Here is a 15329-nt window from a genome sequence, read left to right as displayed (position 1 = left end):
AGACACTTAATAATTACCTAGCTGTGTGGCCTTGGGCAAGCCACTTAACCCCATTTGCCTTGCAAAAAGCTTAAAAAAAAATCTAACAAAAAAAAAAGAATTTATTAAATACAAAATATTATGGACATAAAAAGAAAGTAGAGCCAGATTTGCTCTCAATAAACTCACATTCTAATTCAGAAAGATAACACATAAAGGAGGGCTCAGGCTTCTGTTCAGTTCATGGCAGATGGAAAAGCCAAGAAGTTCTTGGGCAGGTAAAGTTACAGTGCAAATGGCAAGGCCCAAGGAGTTTTTGAGGCAGCAAAGGCAGGGCAAATGGTCCCCTCCCAAGAGGAAAGTGAGGAGTTTCAACTTAGAATGGAAGGAAGTTCTGAATATCTCCAGTAGATTTAAAGATGACAATCTCCAGGTCAAAAATGCAAATGGAGGGGTAGGTGGTGCAATGAATAGAGCACTGGCCCTGGAATCAGAAGGACCTGAGTTCAATTTTGACCTCAGACACTTAATAATTACCTAGCTGTGTGACCTTGAGCAAGTCACTTAACCCCATTGCCTTGCAAAAACAAAAAACAAACAAAAAAACACAATGCAAATGGAAAGAATGATAAAACTACACAACTGAATGCTGTGAAATTATAATCACCATTTGGCCAAAGAAAAGAAATATGAGAATGTGTCTACTTCCTTTCTTTGGAGAGACCATGTGTGTGGTAAATTTCAATATAATATATGACTTGATGTGAAGCTTAACTGTATTTATTTGTTGTCATTAGAAGGGAGGACTGGGTGAGCATTGAAAAGTGGAGAATGACATAAAAACCAAAGATATCAAGATGCATTTTTAAAGACAATATATGTTTAACTAAGCAAGCATAGTATGGAGCAAGAAATACTAAACACTGAATTGGAAAACTTGATTTCTATTGTTGACAATGACTCCAAGAACACCATTTATCCTGTCTGAATCTGAATTTCCTCATCTAGAGAGCAGGGATAATAATTCTTCAATTTTCACGAGTCAAAGCACTACAATAACGTAAGGGATAATTTCTATTAACTAAGCTCTCATCTGCTCTGTGTGTGTGTGTGTGTGTGTGTGTGTGTGTGTGTGTGTTGTTGTTGGCAGAGACTGGAGCCATTCACTTCTCCAGTTCATTTTACAAATGAGGAAACTGAGGCAAACACAGTAAAATGACTTCCAGGGTCACACAATTAGTTAATGTCTGAGGCTATATTTGAATTCAGGTCTTCCTAAATCCAGGCCGGGCACTCTATTCACTGCTCCACCTAGCAGACATGTGAATGTATGTACTTATTTTTATTTTCTTTTACCAACCACAAGATATTTTAACTGGTGCACCAATAACTACTGGAGGCACTCAATGAACAAACAAATGAACTAAGAAGTTAATTTTGATCAACAAAAAATGGACGAGACTAAGATCCCTTCCGGGTCCAAAAGAAAATTATTGAGCCCAAAGTTTGTTTAGCGATTGTCAATCTATTAACACAGATTCACAGAAAAAAAAAGTTACCTTAAGCTGTTTTATTATTTTGTTTTGCTTTTTTAAGTCCTATAACTTACAGGACAGTGCTAAGGACAATTCTTCCTCAAAACTTTACCAGTAAATGAAAAGTGACGTGAGTGTTAAGTACCCAGGTTTTAAACCACAGGAACAGGGATTTTTTTTTCACATTTACAAAGAATGAAGTAATGTTTTACATCAATCAACCACAAGCATGTGAACAAAACCCAAGAGTAAGGCCTATTTTTAAAGTACTCTGATGTTACCACTTAAACATCACTAAGCATCTAAACTATAAAAATTTTGTCCAAAGAGATTTAAATATAGAAAGTGATTATCAGGATACTTGGAGGTCTTGAAGAAGATGGAGCAGAACATAAGAACATTTCTTCCTTCTTTCAATCATAATAATTTGGAATAAAATTCCCTAATTTCCTTCTTTCATTTTCAAAGTAAAATTAAAAAATGACAGCCATGGCAAATATAAACCACCTTTCTTCTCATCCTCTATTCTCTCCTGTACTGTCCCTCCAAGGTTCTCTTTTCTAACAAAGAAAAACAAAACAAACAAAAAAAGCAATGTTGTCTCTAATGTTAATAATTGACTTTCTCATGGTGGAAAAGAAGCACTATTTTTGAACCATTTTCTTTTGCCCTTGGTTTCATTTCAAGGACACATATCCCCAGTCAGCTGCTCCTCTTCAAGAAGAATTCTTATCCAGTTATGGGTTAGGATAAATGGTTTTGGAGATCCCTTCAAACTCTCAAAATCTGCGAAGGCTAACACCCTTTGCAAGCTAACACTACATTTGCCATTTATTTTCTTGCACACATGAAACTACCAAAGTTTCATATAGTTTAACTCAAGAAATATCTATTAAGGGTCCACTATATGCAAAACCATGTGCTGAGTATTGGAGAAATAATCAATGAAAAATTGTACAAGTCCTTTCACTCAAAAGAGCATACAAAGTTAATGGGGGAATGAGGGAGAGGGAAAGGAGAATATAGCATGTCTACAAAATAAACATGAAACAAAAAAGTATGTAAAATTATAAGGACATAGGAGGAATCCAGGTAGAGTGTTTTGGGAAACCTTAAGGAAGAAAATTTCATTCCTAGAAATGATTTTCAAAAATAAGGCTTCATGGAGGAAGTGGGGCCTGACCTGAGTCTAAAAAACAGTATTTTGACAGACAAAGACAGTGAAGAAGTCATATATTTCATACATGGAAGGAAAAGAGAACAGTTTCACTGAAATGTAGAGGATATCACAGGAATTAGTGCCAAAGAAGGCTAGAAAGGTACACTGGAAGCATGACAGGGGAGCGTGCATTTTATCCTTGGGCCCCAGAAGCACCACAGAAGGCTTCTGAGGATGGCAGAAAAGTGCCCTTGGAAGCAAAAAAAAAAAGCTTCTGGTTGTGCCGTGACTGCCCTGGAAGGGAAGTGCCCCAGCTAAACTTGATGTGTGGTTTAACTGAATTTTTGATTCTTGCTAGTTCTGTTATTCACGGATGGCAGGGCCCCAAACAAGTCAGCCACCCCAGGCAGAGAGAACCATCCTCCTCTGTGGTCACAGGCTATACAAGGACAGAAAGATGACCAGTAGAGTCTATCCCCCTCGAAAATACAGAATCTGCCCGAGGAAGGGAAAGTGCAGAAACTGTACCTAGGACTGATCAGCAGAGTCAGAGAGCTGCTATGAAAATTCACAAATTGTTTTGGGTTCTGTTTTCATATATGTAGGTTCAAAAGCATCAAGTTCCCAATGTCAGGATGGGAGTGTCCATGGCTGGAGGGCAACTTGTCTGAAAGACACCTGAGGGGGCAGCCCAATCCCCTTATACTCAGCAGCAGGGAAGCATTTTCTTCTTAATAAGCCTCAGTTTAATGAAGACACTGAAAAGTTAGTCAGTTTCCATGGGAGGGCAAACCAAGAGGGTGAAGACCCTTAAATCCATGTCATATGAAGAGGGACCGAAAAGCCTGCAGAAGAGAAAATGTCAACTAGAGTAGGAGAAATGTTTTGGGGGTTATTTGAAGGAGAAAATCAAAATATTAGAACAGATAGACAGAAAAAGTCTAAAATGTGTTCTGTTTTGTGTGTGTGTGTGTGTGTGTGTGTGTGGTTCCTTCGTTAGAACACGGGCTCCTAGAATGCCAGGAGTTGCGTCTACTTTTTGTTTCTACTGCCGGTGCTTAGCCCAACTCCAGATCTATATGATTCACAGACATCCATAGGCTGATTTATTGGTCCTGGAGGATATCACAATTTGGCAGCAATGTAAGCTCTGATCAAGGTACACTGAATTAACAAATGGCTGGGCACCCCATTAAAATGTCCAACAGGCAGTTAGTCAGGATACAGGTTGGGAGCCAACAGAAGTAGCAAAGAGCAGAGGAGCCAAGACAGCAGAGGAAAAGCAGGCACTTGGCTGAGCTCTCCCAAATTCCCCTCCAATCAACTTTAAAATAAAATCTGAATGAATTCTGGAGAGGCAGAACCAACAAAAGGAGGGGGTAAAATAATTTTCTAGCCCAAGACAACTTAAGTCAAAAGATAAAGTCTATCTCATTAGGGTGAGAGTCAAGTCAAAACTGGTCTTGAGGGTGATTTGGAAAAGATAGTGGTCTGCCATTTGGCTCCAGCTCATTTTACAGATGAGAAAACTGAGGCAAAGAGGGTTAAGTGACTTACTCAGGATCACATAGTTGGTAAGTGACAGAGGTCACATTTGAACTCAGGAAGATGGACCTTCCTGACTCCGGTCCCAGCAGTCTATCCACTGCACCACCCAATCGAGGATAATCACTTAGATTTCTTTAATAGCATAAATTTTCATAGTCCAACTCTTTAGGATTTCTTATTCCTTCATCTAAGTAAATTCTCAGTAAAAAAGTTAAAATAAGTGTGATCCCATAATATTTACCTAAGCACTGTTTCTCAGAACCACTATATATATATAGATCCCTACAGGGCTGTTGGGTTGTTGGGGTTTTTTAATCAAAACTTATATATTGTTAAGGAATCAACACCAATTTCCCAATACTTCTCTCTAATGCCCTAAATCTGTCACTTTGACTTTAGACAAATCACCTAATCTTTTAATGTCCTCATCTATAAAATAATAGAGTTGAACTAGATAGTCTCTAAAATCTCTTTCCACTCTAAAAATTCAATGATCCTAAAGACAGGGAATGGCTAAGCAGGGAGTACAGTTCCTCATGTGTTTCTACCCCAAATTATTCTTATATTTATTCTGTATTTATTCTACATTTCCCTATGTGTGTGTTCTCTGCCCTAATGGAAGAAGGCAGGGGCTGTGCCATTTTTGTCTTTGGATCCCCAGGACCTAACCTGTGTACAGTGACCAGCCCATAGTGAGTGCACCACATACTCCACTCTAGGGCAACCCCAAGTGGCCGATGTCATAGGTCACAGGGCCTGCTAAAAAGGGCATGTATTTTATATCAAGGATGTCATAGGCATAAGCAACTGTCTCTTAAAGTAGAATATTAGGCCCAGAGAAAGAAAAAGTTAATGAAGAAAATCAGAGGCAAGAATGGAGAAAAACAAGATGATGTCTACAAAGTCAATGGGATGAAGTCCAGAGGATCTCCTCAGCTGCGAGATTTCTAAAGAAAAAAGCCCTTCTAGAGTGGAGGTGAAGAGTTGGGAACTGAGGAAAAGAAGGCAAACATGACATGAACAGATACCACTGTCTGGGGAACCAAACCAAAGGTTCAACATGTATCTCGATTCTTTGTAAGCTACTGTAAGACAGAATAGAAATAAGAGATGTATTTATTCATGCTACAGTATAGTCTCTCTGCCCAAATTCAGCCTTATATATAAGAGTCATGAAGTCCACCTCTTTGGGGCAGCCTTTTCCCAGTCCCCTCAGCTGCTGAACCTTCCAGGAACTCTATCTTATATGGACCTGATTATTTATAGGTTAATTGGTTAAAAGGTAAGCTCCCTGAGAATAGAGAGGTTTTTTTCCCCTTTCTTTGTATCTCTTTTACTTAGCCAAGTCCCTGGAAGAGCACAGGTTAAATAAAAACTTTTCACTTCTCTGAGATCAACTTCTCAGATCAATAAAATGGTCTCCCTAGGTGCAGATGGCTTCACTTTTAGAATATGATATGGGCAATTGCCCTAGCCCAGTGACTTGCATGGGCTTGCTAAAGACAAGGTTGCCCAGCAAACCCTCAATGGAAACCTGAGGTCCAGCAGAGGGAAATGATTTGCTCAACATCATACAGTGAATGATTGACAAATCCAGGTTTGGACCCAAGATTAACTCCGAGTCTAGGACTCCACCAGCCAAAGAAGCCCAAGGACAGCAGGTTGGCTCCCACCTTTCTCACTTGCTCCAGTTCCTGCTGCTTGTTCTCATTCGCTACCTGGAGCTCCTTCATTTGCCTCTCAAGCTCCTCTTGTTCTGCCAGCATCTTCTTTCTCAGTTCCTTCCTTTTCTGACGGGCTTCTTTGTGAGGGGGTGGACTGCCCAACTTCAATAAGTTGACAGTAGAATGAATGGCTGTTTTCCATAAGAAAAGAAAAAAGAGAAGGAGAACAATCTTTTCTACACTGACACTTTAATTGTATACTTTAATATCTCTTATTAATAACTTCCCCAGAGTTATTCTAAAAACTCTAAGAATGTAATAAATTTCTTTGAACCCTTAACCCTTGGAAAGTAGGCCAACAGAAGCCCTAGTCCCAGTGAATGCAGCTCTCTGATTGACTCTCTTATGGATAACATTTTTTTTAGTTTGTGCTTAAGGGAGTTAGTTACCTCCCCTTCAAAAACTCCTGCCAAGGATGAAAGCAAAGCAACATCTTTAACATCATGCCATCCTATCTGATTCTATTCAAAAAAAAATTCACATTCTATGTTTAATAATGTTTTCTCTTCTAAAAAAGAAATATTCTGATTTCTCTTCTTTAGACTGGAAATAACAAATATGGTTAAGGAACTGAAACCCAAGATAAATGAGATGGGCACATCAATCTACTCCCCTGGAGTCTGATTCACCACCTCCCTCCCCCGCTTTAACTTTTCAAAGTAAGCTTCCCAGGCTACCATTCCCTTCAGTGTGTTGGGTCTCCTCTAGAATATAAGTTATTTGAAGCAGCTATCATGCTTTTGTAGTTGTGTTCTGGTGTTTAGTTCAGTGTTTAGTATATAGTAGCAAACCCTTAAAAATGCTTTTTCATTCATTTTTTCATTCATAAAAGTGCGAAATAACAATTAATGACTGAACAATCAAGTCTGAACCAGACTGAAAGACATTCTATCATTGTATGGTCCTGGAAGTCTAAACAAGAGGTAACTATCAAACTTCCCTGATCTTTGAGATAAAGATGGAAAAAGGAGAGTGATCTATAAACTAAAGGCAAATAAGTATATACCCATTTGTATTCTTGAGGAATTCATTTCAAATCTTTTAAAGAGTCTTTAAAGTAACCCAAAGTATTCTTGCCTCTTTTTGCTGTGTTTATTACTGTGAACTCAAAATAGACACCTCCCTTCTACTCAAGTAACTAAAGAGGAGAATGCCACATCCCTTGCAGATGATGAGAGTTGTAAAAGAAATCTCTTGGTCAATTCCCCCACCCTTCATAATTTCCCCAAATTTATTATGTAAAAAAGACCAAGGAAAAATAAATCCAAGGTCTAAGACCCATCTTACTCAGCTCATCCATTTTATCTCACATGGACACTCAGCCCTGAGGAGAGTTTCTGGCTCTCCCTCTCTTGTCCCTGCTCCTGCCTGGGTCTGGGTCTCCTCTCATCTCCCCATACTAGGCACAGGTACAGTGTTCTACAGTCAAGAGGTGCATCATAAATATTGGTTGAATGAATCCTCAGACCAGATCTCCTGAGCTCTAGACCAGTATGTTTGACTACCTGTTGGTCATCTCTGTCTAGATGCCTCATCAACTCTTCAAAAATCAGTATGTCCAAAATATCTGTCCCCAAAAACTTGCCCCTCCTTTCGACTCTGCCCTTTCTACTGAAGCTGCCACCATTATCCTGACATACAGGGTCAAAACATAGCATCATCTTTGCCTCTTTCCTCTCCAACTCCACTTATCCCTGACCCCTGTGCAGTGTGTTGCAAAGTCCGATCAATGCTACCTCAACAGACATCTCTAGTATCTTGCTCCTTTCCACTTACATTACCACCATAATTCAGTCCTAGTATTAAATGACCCAAGAATTTCATGCTTGAAGGGGCCATAGAGGCTATCTAATCCAACTGCCTTTTTTTTTTACAGGAATCAGAGAAGCTGAGTGATCTGGTTAGAGCTGCACGACCCAGAAGCCCGGATTCCAAGTGCTCCTTCCTCCCTTTCATCTCCTCCCAGGCTACTTGAATGTCCTTTCAGCTGATTTCCCTGCCTCTAGTTCTCCCCTTTTTCTAACTCATTCCTCATCTATCTCTCTCCAAAAAATTTCCCATTTTCCCAATTTCCCATTTTCAAGAAGCAAAAACAGACACAGAAAAAGAATGATCTCAGCCCCAGGGGCAGCACCAAGTAAATCATCTCAACAGAAACTCAATAAAAGAAATATTAACATTTCCTAATACGGAAATTAGATCATTTTACCTCTCTGATTCAAGAATGGTTTCTCATTTCCTAGAGAAAAAAAGATAAATTCTTTAACCAGCCTAATGTCCACTCTTTTCCATGTACTCTTCATTCTATTCTAATTGAATGGCTGATGTGAACACTATATATTTGCTATCCTTTAAATGAGAACACTCTCAGAAGAACAAAAGCTGAGACCAATTACCCAAATGACTTTACCTTGAATCCACTCCTGCTTCTTCTTCTTATCTGAGGCACTGATTTCAAATGTCTTATCTAAACACTTTATTAGGAAAAGACATTTCTTTCCATCTTTGTCAGGTAAGGACTAGAATGGAAAACAAATTATTAATTCAATCAAAACCTATCCCAAGTATTTATAACATAACTCATAAAAATCTGACCTGAAATTCTGAGGGGAAAAATGGGAATAGCACAGAACAATTCAGATACAAAATCAGATTCAGGTTAAATATCTCCTAGTACTCAATGACTTTTAAGAGTGGGAGGTAATTAAAAAAAATAAAAATTAAATTTAAAAAATTTTTTAAAAAAGAGTGGGAGGTAATGTTAGTGAATATCTGGTCCAACTTCATCATGGTTGTTCAGTCATTTTCATTATGCCTGACTCTTCATGATCCCATTTGGGCCCTTCAAGGCCAATAGGGTTAAGTGCCTTGCCAGGATGGCAGCTAGTAAGTGTCCAATGCCAGATTTGGACACAGGTCTTGCTGACTCCAGGTCTAGCTGAATCCCATCATTATACACTTGGGGAAATGAGGTTCATAGAGAGACAGTGACTTGTATAAAGTTACCCAGCACATGGCAGAGCTAGAACTAGGACCAAGTCAGGAGATGGGGGAAGGGAGGTCTAAACTCAAGTTTAGACTCCTTCCATTATATTTATTATGTTTGCTTATACATTTCTGAAAGGAAGAAATTTCCCATTTTCCCAATTTCCCATTTTCAAGAAGCAAAAATAGACCTAGAAAAAGAATGATCTAAGACCCAGGGGCAGCACCAAGTAAATCATCTCAACAGAAACTAAATAAAAGAAATGTTAACATTACCTCTACACAACAACTGTCATCCAGTATGATATCTCCTTTCTTATCCTTTAGATCCTCACTCACATAATAAGAGATGATGTTGGGTTTCAGGACAAACCAACGTTCAGTCCAATTTTTCCTTCTATGGCCTTTTTTCATCATGTAACCCTAAAAAGACATTAGAGTTGATGTAAGTACTTCTGTAGAACCAGTTGCTTTTCTCTTTAGTTGGCAGGATTGGCATATTGCACAATCCTCTGATGCTCATGATTAAATGGCAGTTAGAATCAATTATCTGCTTTACTTACCTAGAATAGTCAGAAGAGTGTGTGTGTGTGTGTGTGTGTGTAGGGGGGGTGGTTCCTGACATGGGCTCAAGTCCAAGCCCAAACTCCTAAGCCTGGCTTTTTAAGACCCTCCATGACCTATTCCCTAGCATAAATCTCTGGTTCTAAAGAGGTCAGTCAACTAATACATACATTTTTGCCTCACTTCAGTTCAGAGAACCCTCTCTCCCTGGCAAAATTCTGCCCAACTCTCAAATCTTGATTAACTATCATTTCTTAGGATCCTAACATAGCATACGAGATAGACATTAAATGTTTGTTGAATCTGATTCCTAAAAACACATATTGTCTGCATCATTAATTTGACTGCAAATTAACTTTGCATGGATGTGTGACCAGTCTCTTCAATTAGTCTATTATCAATCAGTAAACAGTGATTAAGCCTCTACTAGATGCCAAGCACTTTGCCCCTAGGTAGGGACACAAAGAACAAAGTAAGACAGGCCATGCCCATATTCTGCCAGGGGAGAGACCAGGTACATAAAGAAATGCGAGACAACTGGGAAGGAGGACTGGATAGTGACAGAGACAAGAAGGGGAAGGAGAATCAGGAAGTTCTGTGCAAGCTTCAGTAGTACCACTGAAAACTGAAGGAAAAGAAGGATTTTAAGAGGCAGGAATGGGGGGGGGGGGGACTTTCCAGATAGGAGGGCTAGCTTCTGCAAAGGCACAGGGACAAGAGATTATTTGTCGCATGTGACTAACAGCAAGTAAAGCCATTTGGTGAATCCTGGAGGGCTTGGGATGAAGGATGCATAAGAAGGCAAATTAGAGCCAAATTAGAAAGGGCTTTAAATGAAAAAAACAAAAAAAAAAAAGAATCTATATGGGAACCTAGAGCCTAGAAAAGGCCCAGAGAGCATGGAGACACTGGTCAGACCTATGCTTCCAGGAACATCCAGCTGGCAGCTGTACGGAAGATGGACCAGAGACAGGGGAGGCAGTGAGAAGCCTACAGGAGGCAGGTGATGGAGATGTGAAGGAGGGCACTGGCTATGTGAGGGCAGAGAAAGGGATGTGTCTAAAAACTGCAGGGAAAGGAGAGACAGGGGGGAGTTAAGGCTGTCTTTAAAGCTGTGACCCCAAGTGACCGCCAGGTTGCTGGGCACTTGTGTCTGGAGGGGAAGATCATGAATGTGCTTTAGAAAATGCTTTAAGAGGTTTCTTGTCTAAAATGTCCCAATGGCTGATGTAAAAACGGGAGCTCAGAAGAGACTAGGGCTGGAGTACATAGACAAGGAAACCACTTGCAGGAAGTCAATTCCTGAATCCATGAGAAGTGACCCAGAGGTCAGGAAAGTGGGCAGAGAAAAGAGAAGATGGTCTAAAACAATACTCAGCTGGGGAGGCGAGGCTGCAAACCCCAGAGAACAGGCAGGGATCATGCTTCTATAAGTCTGCATCCCCAACTTCTAAAACAGTATCCTAAATCTACCAGCATCTTTTTTAATGATGATGACTTAAATAAAAAAAATATTAGGCAAGAGAAAGTACAAATTCTGATTTGGGATAATATTAACATAGGAAACTTAAGGGTCCAAGAAAAGCAATACAAATTATATGAAATAATAATGTAAAAGTGGAAGTTTTACTAGATGGGATGCTTTAAAGATGCCCCTGGAGAGGCAGCTAGGTGGCATAGTGGATAGAGCACTGGCCCTGGAGTTGGAGGACCTGAGTTCAAATCTGACCTCAGATAATTGCCTAGCTGTGTGACCTTGGGCAAGTCACTTAGCCCCATTGCCTTAAATAAATAAAAATTTTAAAAAAATCAATCATTTAAAAAAAGATGTCCCTGAAAAGGTACAATTCACATTTCTCTTCAAAGCAGCAAATCTTCAATACACATAGTTTAAAAATGTATTTAAACTCTTCACATGAAAACCTATTTATTATAATACTAACCTATCATAATACTAAGACAATAAACTTAAAGCCTTTGAAAAATAAATTTAAAGATTGCAAAGTAGAAGGAAAATCAAATCACTTTTACCTGTTTCAGCACATCTAATATTAACTCATTAAAAACTTCATTAATTGCCATAGACACTGTCTGTCGATCCATGCCTTTGCTAAACTGTCCACTTCCAATAAGTTCAATTAATTCCCAAGCAGAAAGGCCATCTCGAGTAGCATCAAAGTTGATTTTGTAATGTTCAAATTCTTCTTGTTGCCAAACTCCCCCCATTGCTTCATTAAGTTTCTTAAGCAAGTATTCAATCTGTACAAAAAAGGGAAAAAAAATTATTGAAGAGTAAGGGACCATATTTAAAACAAATGTTGATGATGTTGTTTAGAAAAAATGTCATTTCACCTCTCCATACTCTGAACAACTTTCTAGGACCAGAAATTCCAATCTGCATCAGTAGAGGGAGTACCATCATTTGGGAGTCCCCCATGCCAATAAAATTATAAATCTAGTATATATCTCTGTTCTACATGGCTTAAACTCTTGTGGCAGGCTTACAGAATAATCATTAATAATATCAACAAGGCAACTATGAGACATCCAGATGTTCAAAAGGAAGTTTTAATATGCAAGAGGCCAGAAGAGAGACTAGGTCTATATATGGAGATCTGTGAATCATCTACATAGAGGTGATAACTGAACCCATGAGAGCTGATGACACAGGAGAGAAAAGAGAAGATCCACAACCAAGCCTTGCGGGACACCCAAAGATATGATTTTTTCCTCACTGTCCCTTTCTTCTCCTTTAGACTCAATGAAGGAGTCTCAGATTAGACAGATAAAAGGAGAATCAAAAGAAAAAACTAATGAAAAATCTCCAGGAGTTTCCAGGAAGAGGTGGCCAACAGTACCCAATGCTGCGAAGATATCAAGAAGAGGAGCCCAAATGGTCTCGGGGCCACTTGGTATCACAAAGCCTTTGCCTATGCTGTCACTCATATTGCACTGACATCCTAGAACTCCAACTCTTTCAAAACTCAGTGTAAGTCCCACCTCTCACACCTCTCAGGGAGCATGCCCTCCCATCAATATAATATGTTCCCCTTTCATTTCAATTACTTTAGATTAATTTTATATTAATTTCAACATGCACAAGGTGTCTCAAAAAAGAAGGGAAGTGGGGCAGCTAGGTGGCGCAGTGGATAAAGCACCAGACCTGGAGTCAGGAGTACCTGGGTTCAAATCCAGTCTCAGACACTTAATAATTACCTAGCTGTGTGGCCTTGGGCAAGCCACTTAACCCCATTTGCCTTGCAAAAAAAAAAAAACCCTAAAAAAAACAACTTAAAAAAGAAGGGAAGCTCCTTGGTAATTCTTGGCACCTAGGCAAGGTGCTTAAAGCATAGAAGGCCCTTAAAGGATGCTTATGGATTGATCAACACACTCCCTTCCTCACTTTCTCCTCCTAAAAACCTTAAGCTTCCTTCAAGTCACAACTCGGGTGCTCCTGGATGATGTGTAGTTTTTCTTGGTGCCCCAGTTGCTAAAGTTCTATAAGGCCTCAATTTCTAGGGTGTTTATATACTGCCCCCTTCCCAAAAGTGTAAGCTCCTTGAAGGCACACCAGCACTTTGTATATTATAATCATGAAACAAATAGTTATTCACTAAGTTTCAGTGGCCATGATTCAGGTTGGACTCCTATTTTTACTTAAAAAATGGAACAGATCTGGAGAAGTAAAGGCAGCAGGAAGAAAAGGAAGGCAAAAGAGAAGAGAGGCAAGAAATTTCTAAAAGGGGCAAGAATTAAAAGAGTTAAGAGAGATGAAGGCAATATTTAAGCCCGGTTCAAATACAACTACCTGGTGAATAGTAAAGTGAGATCTAGCCTCTCCCCTCTTAACACCCCAAAAAAGTCAAAGTTGACTTGCCCAGGTCACACAAAGGAGTAAGTGGACCCCAGGTCCCCCGTTGGATGCTTTCCCTTACTCTGTGCTTGCTTTCTCTACATATCTGCTTCTAAAAGAGGAGAGAAGGGACAGTGAGGAAAAATCCCTGAGTTAGAGAGTTCCAGCTCCTAGGACCAGCTGCCCCTGGGACAAGGGAAAGAGGGAGGGCAGATGGCGGAAAAGCCTCAGGGGGATGCAAGGGGAAGCAGAGGCCCCTAATTACAAGCTGGGTTGGGGCAGAATAAAGAGCCCTGGAGAAGAACCAAGAGACCTGGGCTCTGGGCCCAGCCCAGCCACTAACTAGCTTTGTGACCACAGTCTTCCTATCTTTGAGGATATCAATTTCCTCCATTGCTAATGAAAACACTGGACTAGATTCTTTCTAAGGTCCCTTCCTGCTTCATGACCTTCATCCTAAATTATATCAATTACACTCAGTATTTTATCCAAGTCCAAAAAATCACTAATTTTAGTATCTCTTTATGCATTAAGTCGTTCCTACTTGTCATTACTAAATAATATTAAGAAACAACCCATGTGTCTCCAAGGACTCCTCCTGCTAAATACCAACATTCTGAAAGCTCATTCAGTTTCAGGAAGCAGCTTACTTCCTATTTCCATTCAAGTTTCACCCAAAATAACAAAGAATGAAAATTCCAGTCACATGTGATCTTAGATAGCTAGAACTTCTATGGCCTTTTATAGCTGAAAAGCCTGTTACCAAGGTTTGGCTTAATAGACAATCAGTTTTTGTTTAAGGATCTTTCAAAATTATTTCAGTTTAATTTGAATAACATCTCCAATTCAATTCTTCTGAGCATCAGACACATGACCTGCTTTCTTCCTAACTAGGTAAATAGCTGATCCCATATATAGAGAGATAATGGCAAAAACAGTGGACCTGGAATTGGAATAAGTGTTCAAATCCCAGAACTTGCTCATATGAGTTCTGAGACCAAGAACAAGTCACTAAAGCTCCAGATGCCTCAGGTTTCAGGTCTGTAAAAGGAGCAGGGGATGACTAGGTGGTCCCTGAGATCCCTTTCAACCCTGATTTTATGACCCAGGACAATAGCTACATTGAGAGACAAACACCAATTTCCAGAGTGTCCCTGAAGGAAGGTTGGGTCAATGGATGGGAATTCAGAGGTCAATCAATAAGCATTTATTCAAAGAATGACCTTGGCCAAATCACTCCACCTCATTTGATCTAGTCTCCTCTTCTGAATTGTACCACCCATCCCATATTATTTGTTGTAAAAATCAAACAACAAATGAATGCTAAAATATTTTCTAAAATAAGTGCTATATATTACTGTACAAAAATAAAAACAGCCTGTCTGATGCAGGAAGGGGGGATATCTTAACCTTGGAATTAAGTCAATTAATCTTTATTTAACATTCACAGACCTAACTACTGAGTGATGGAAAACTGAATTCTCAAAGAACTAAACAATTTTCATTATGTTATATATTTTATAATATGCATAAATTTACACAAAATAGAAAAGCAAGTGTGTGGGAAACAGGAGAAAATTAAACACCACCCTTATTTAAACTGGTCAGAAAGGGAAGGAATGCATTCACAAAATTGGATACAGAAATGCATTTCACTCAACAGAAGAAAAAGGAGAGAAAAGAAGGAAGAGAATAAGAGGAAGAGCAGATTAAGGGAGGCATAAGTTCTAAGGATTCAAAGGTTGTACAAAAATATTTATGGCAGCTATAAATTTTGATGTGTCAAAAATCTACAAAATTGAGGGGCAGCTTATCAGTTGGGGAATGTCTGAACAAGTTATGGAATATGAATGTGATGGAATAGTATTGAGCTGTAAAAAAGTATAAAGGGGTTGGCTTCAGAAAAACCTGGAAAGACTTGCATGACCTGGTGCAATTGAAGTGAGCAGAACAAAAATCATAATTCATACAATAACTACAGT

General features: G+C 39.3%; 1 protein-coding gene across 3 annotated transcripts in view; it reads right to left on the bottom strand.

Moving 5' to 3' along the window:
- SWAP70 (switching B cell complex subunit SWAP70) overlaps positions 1–15329 on the bottom strand; it is a 73266-nt gene that overhangs the window by 17633 nt on the left and 40304 nt on the right. For all 3 annotated transcript variants that reach the window (XM_074230287.1, XM_074230288.1, XM_074230289.1), the window contains exons 4-7: positions 11526–11753; positions 9207–9353; positions 8356–8464; positions 5895–6076 (exon numbers count right to left, since the gene is read on the bottom strand). In XM_074230287.1, the coding sequence (XP_074086388.1) occupies positions 5895–6076; positions 8356–8464; positions 9207–9353; positions 11526–11753 (666 nt within the window). The remainder of the gene's footprint in view (positions 1–5894; positions 6077–8355; positions 8465–9206; positions 9354–11525; positions 11754–15329) is intronic.

Source organism: Macrotis lagotis, chromosome 3 (assembly GCF_037893015.1).
Source record: "Macrotis lagotis isolate mMagLag1 chromosome 3, bilby.v1.9.chrom.fasta, whole genome shotgun sequence".
Lineage (NCBI taxonomy): Eukaryota > Metazoa > Chordata > Mammalia > Peramelemorphia > Peramelidae > Macrotis > Macrotis lagotis.
This window is presented reverse-complemented; position numbering and strand designations above follow the sequence as displayed.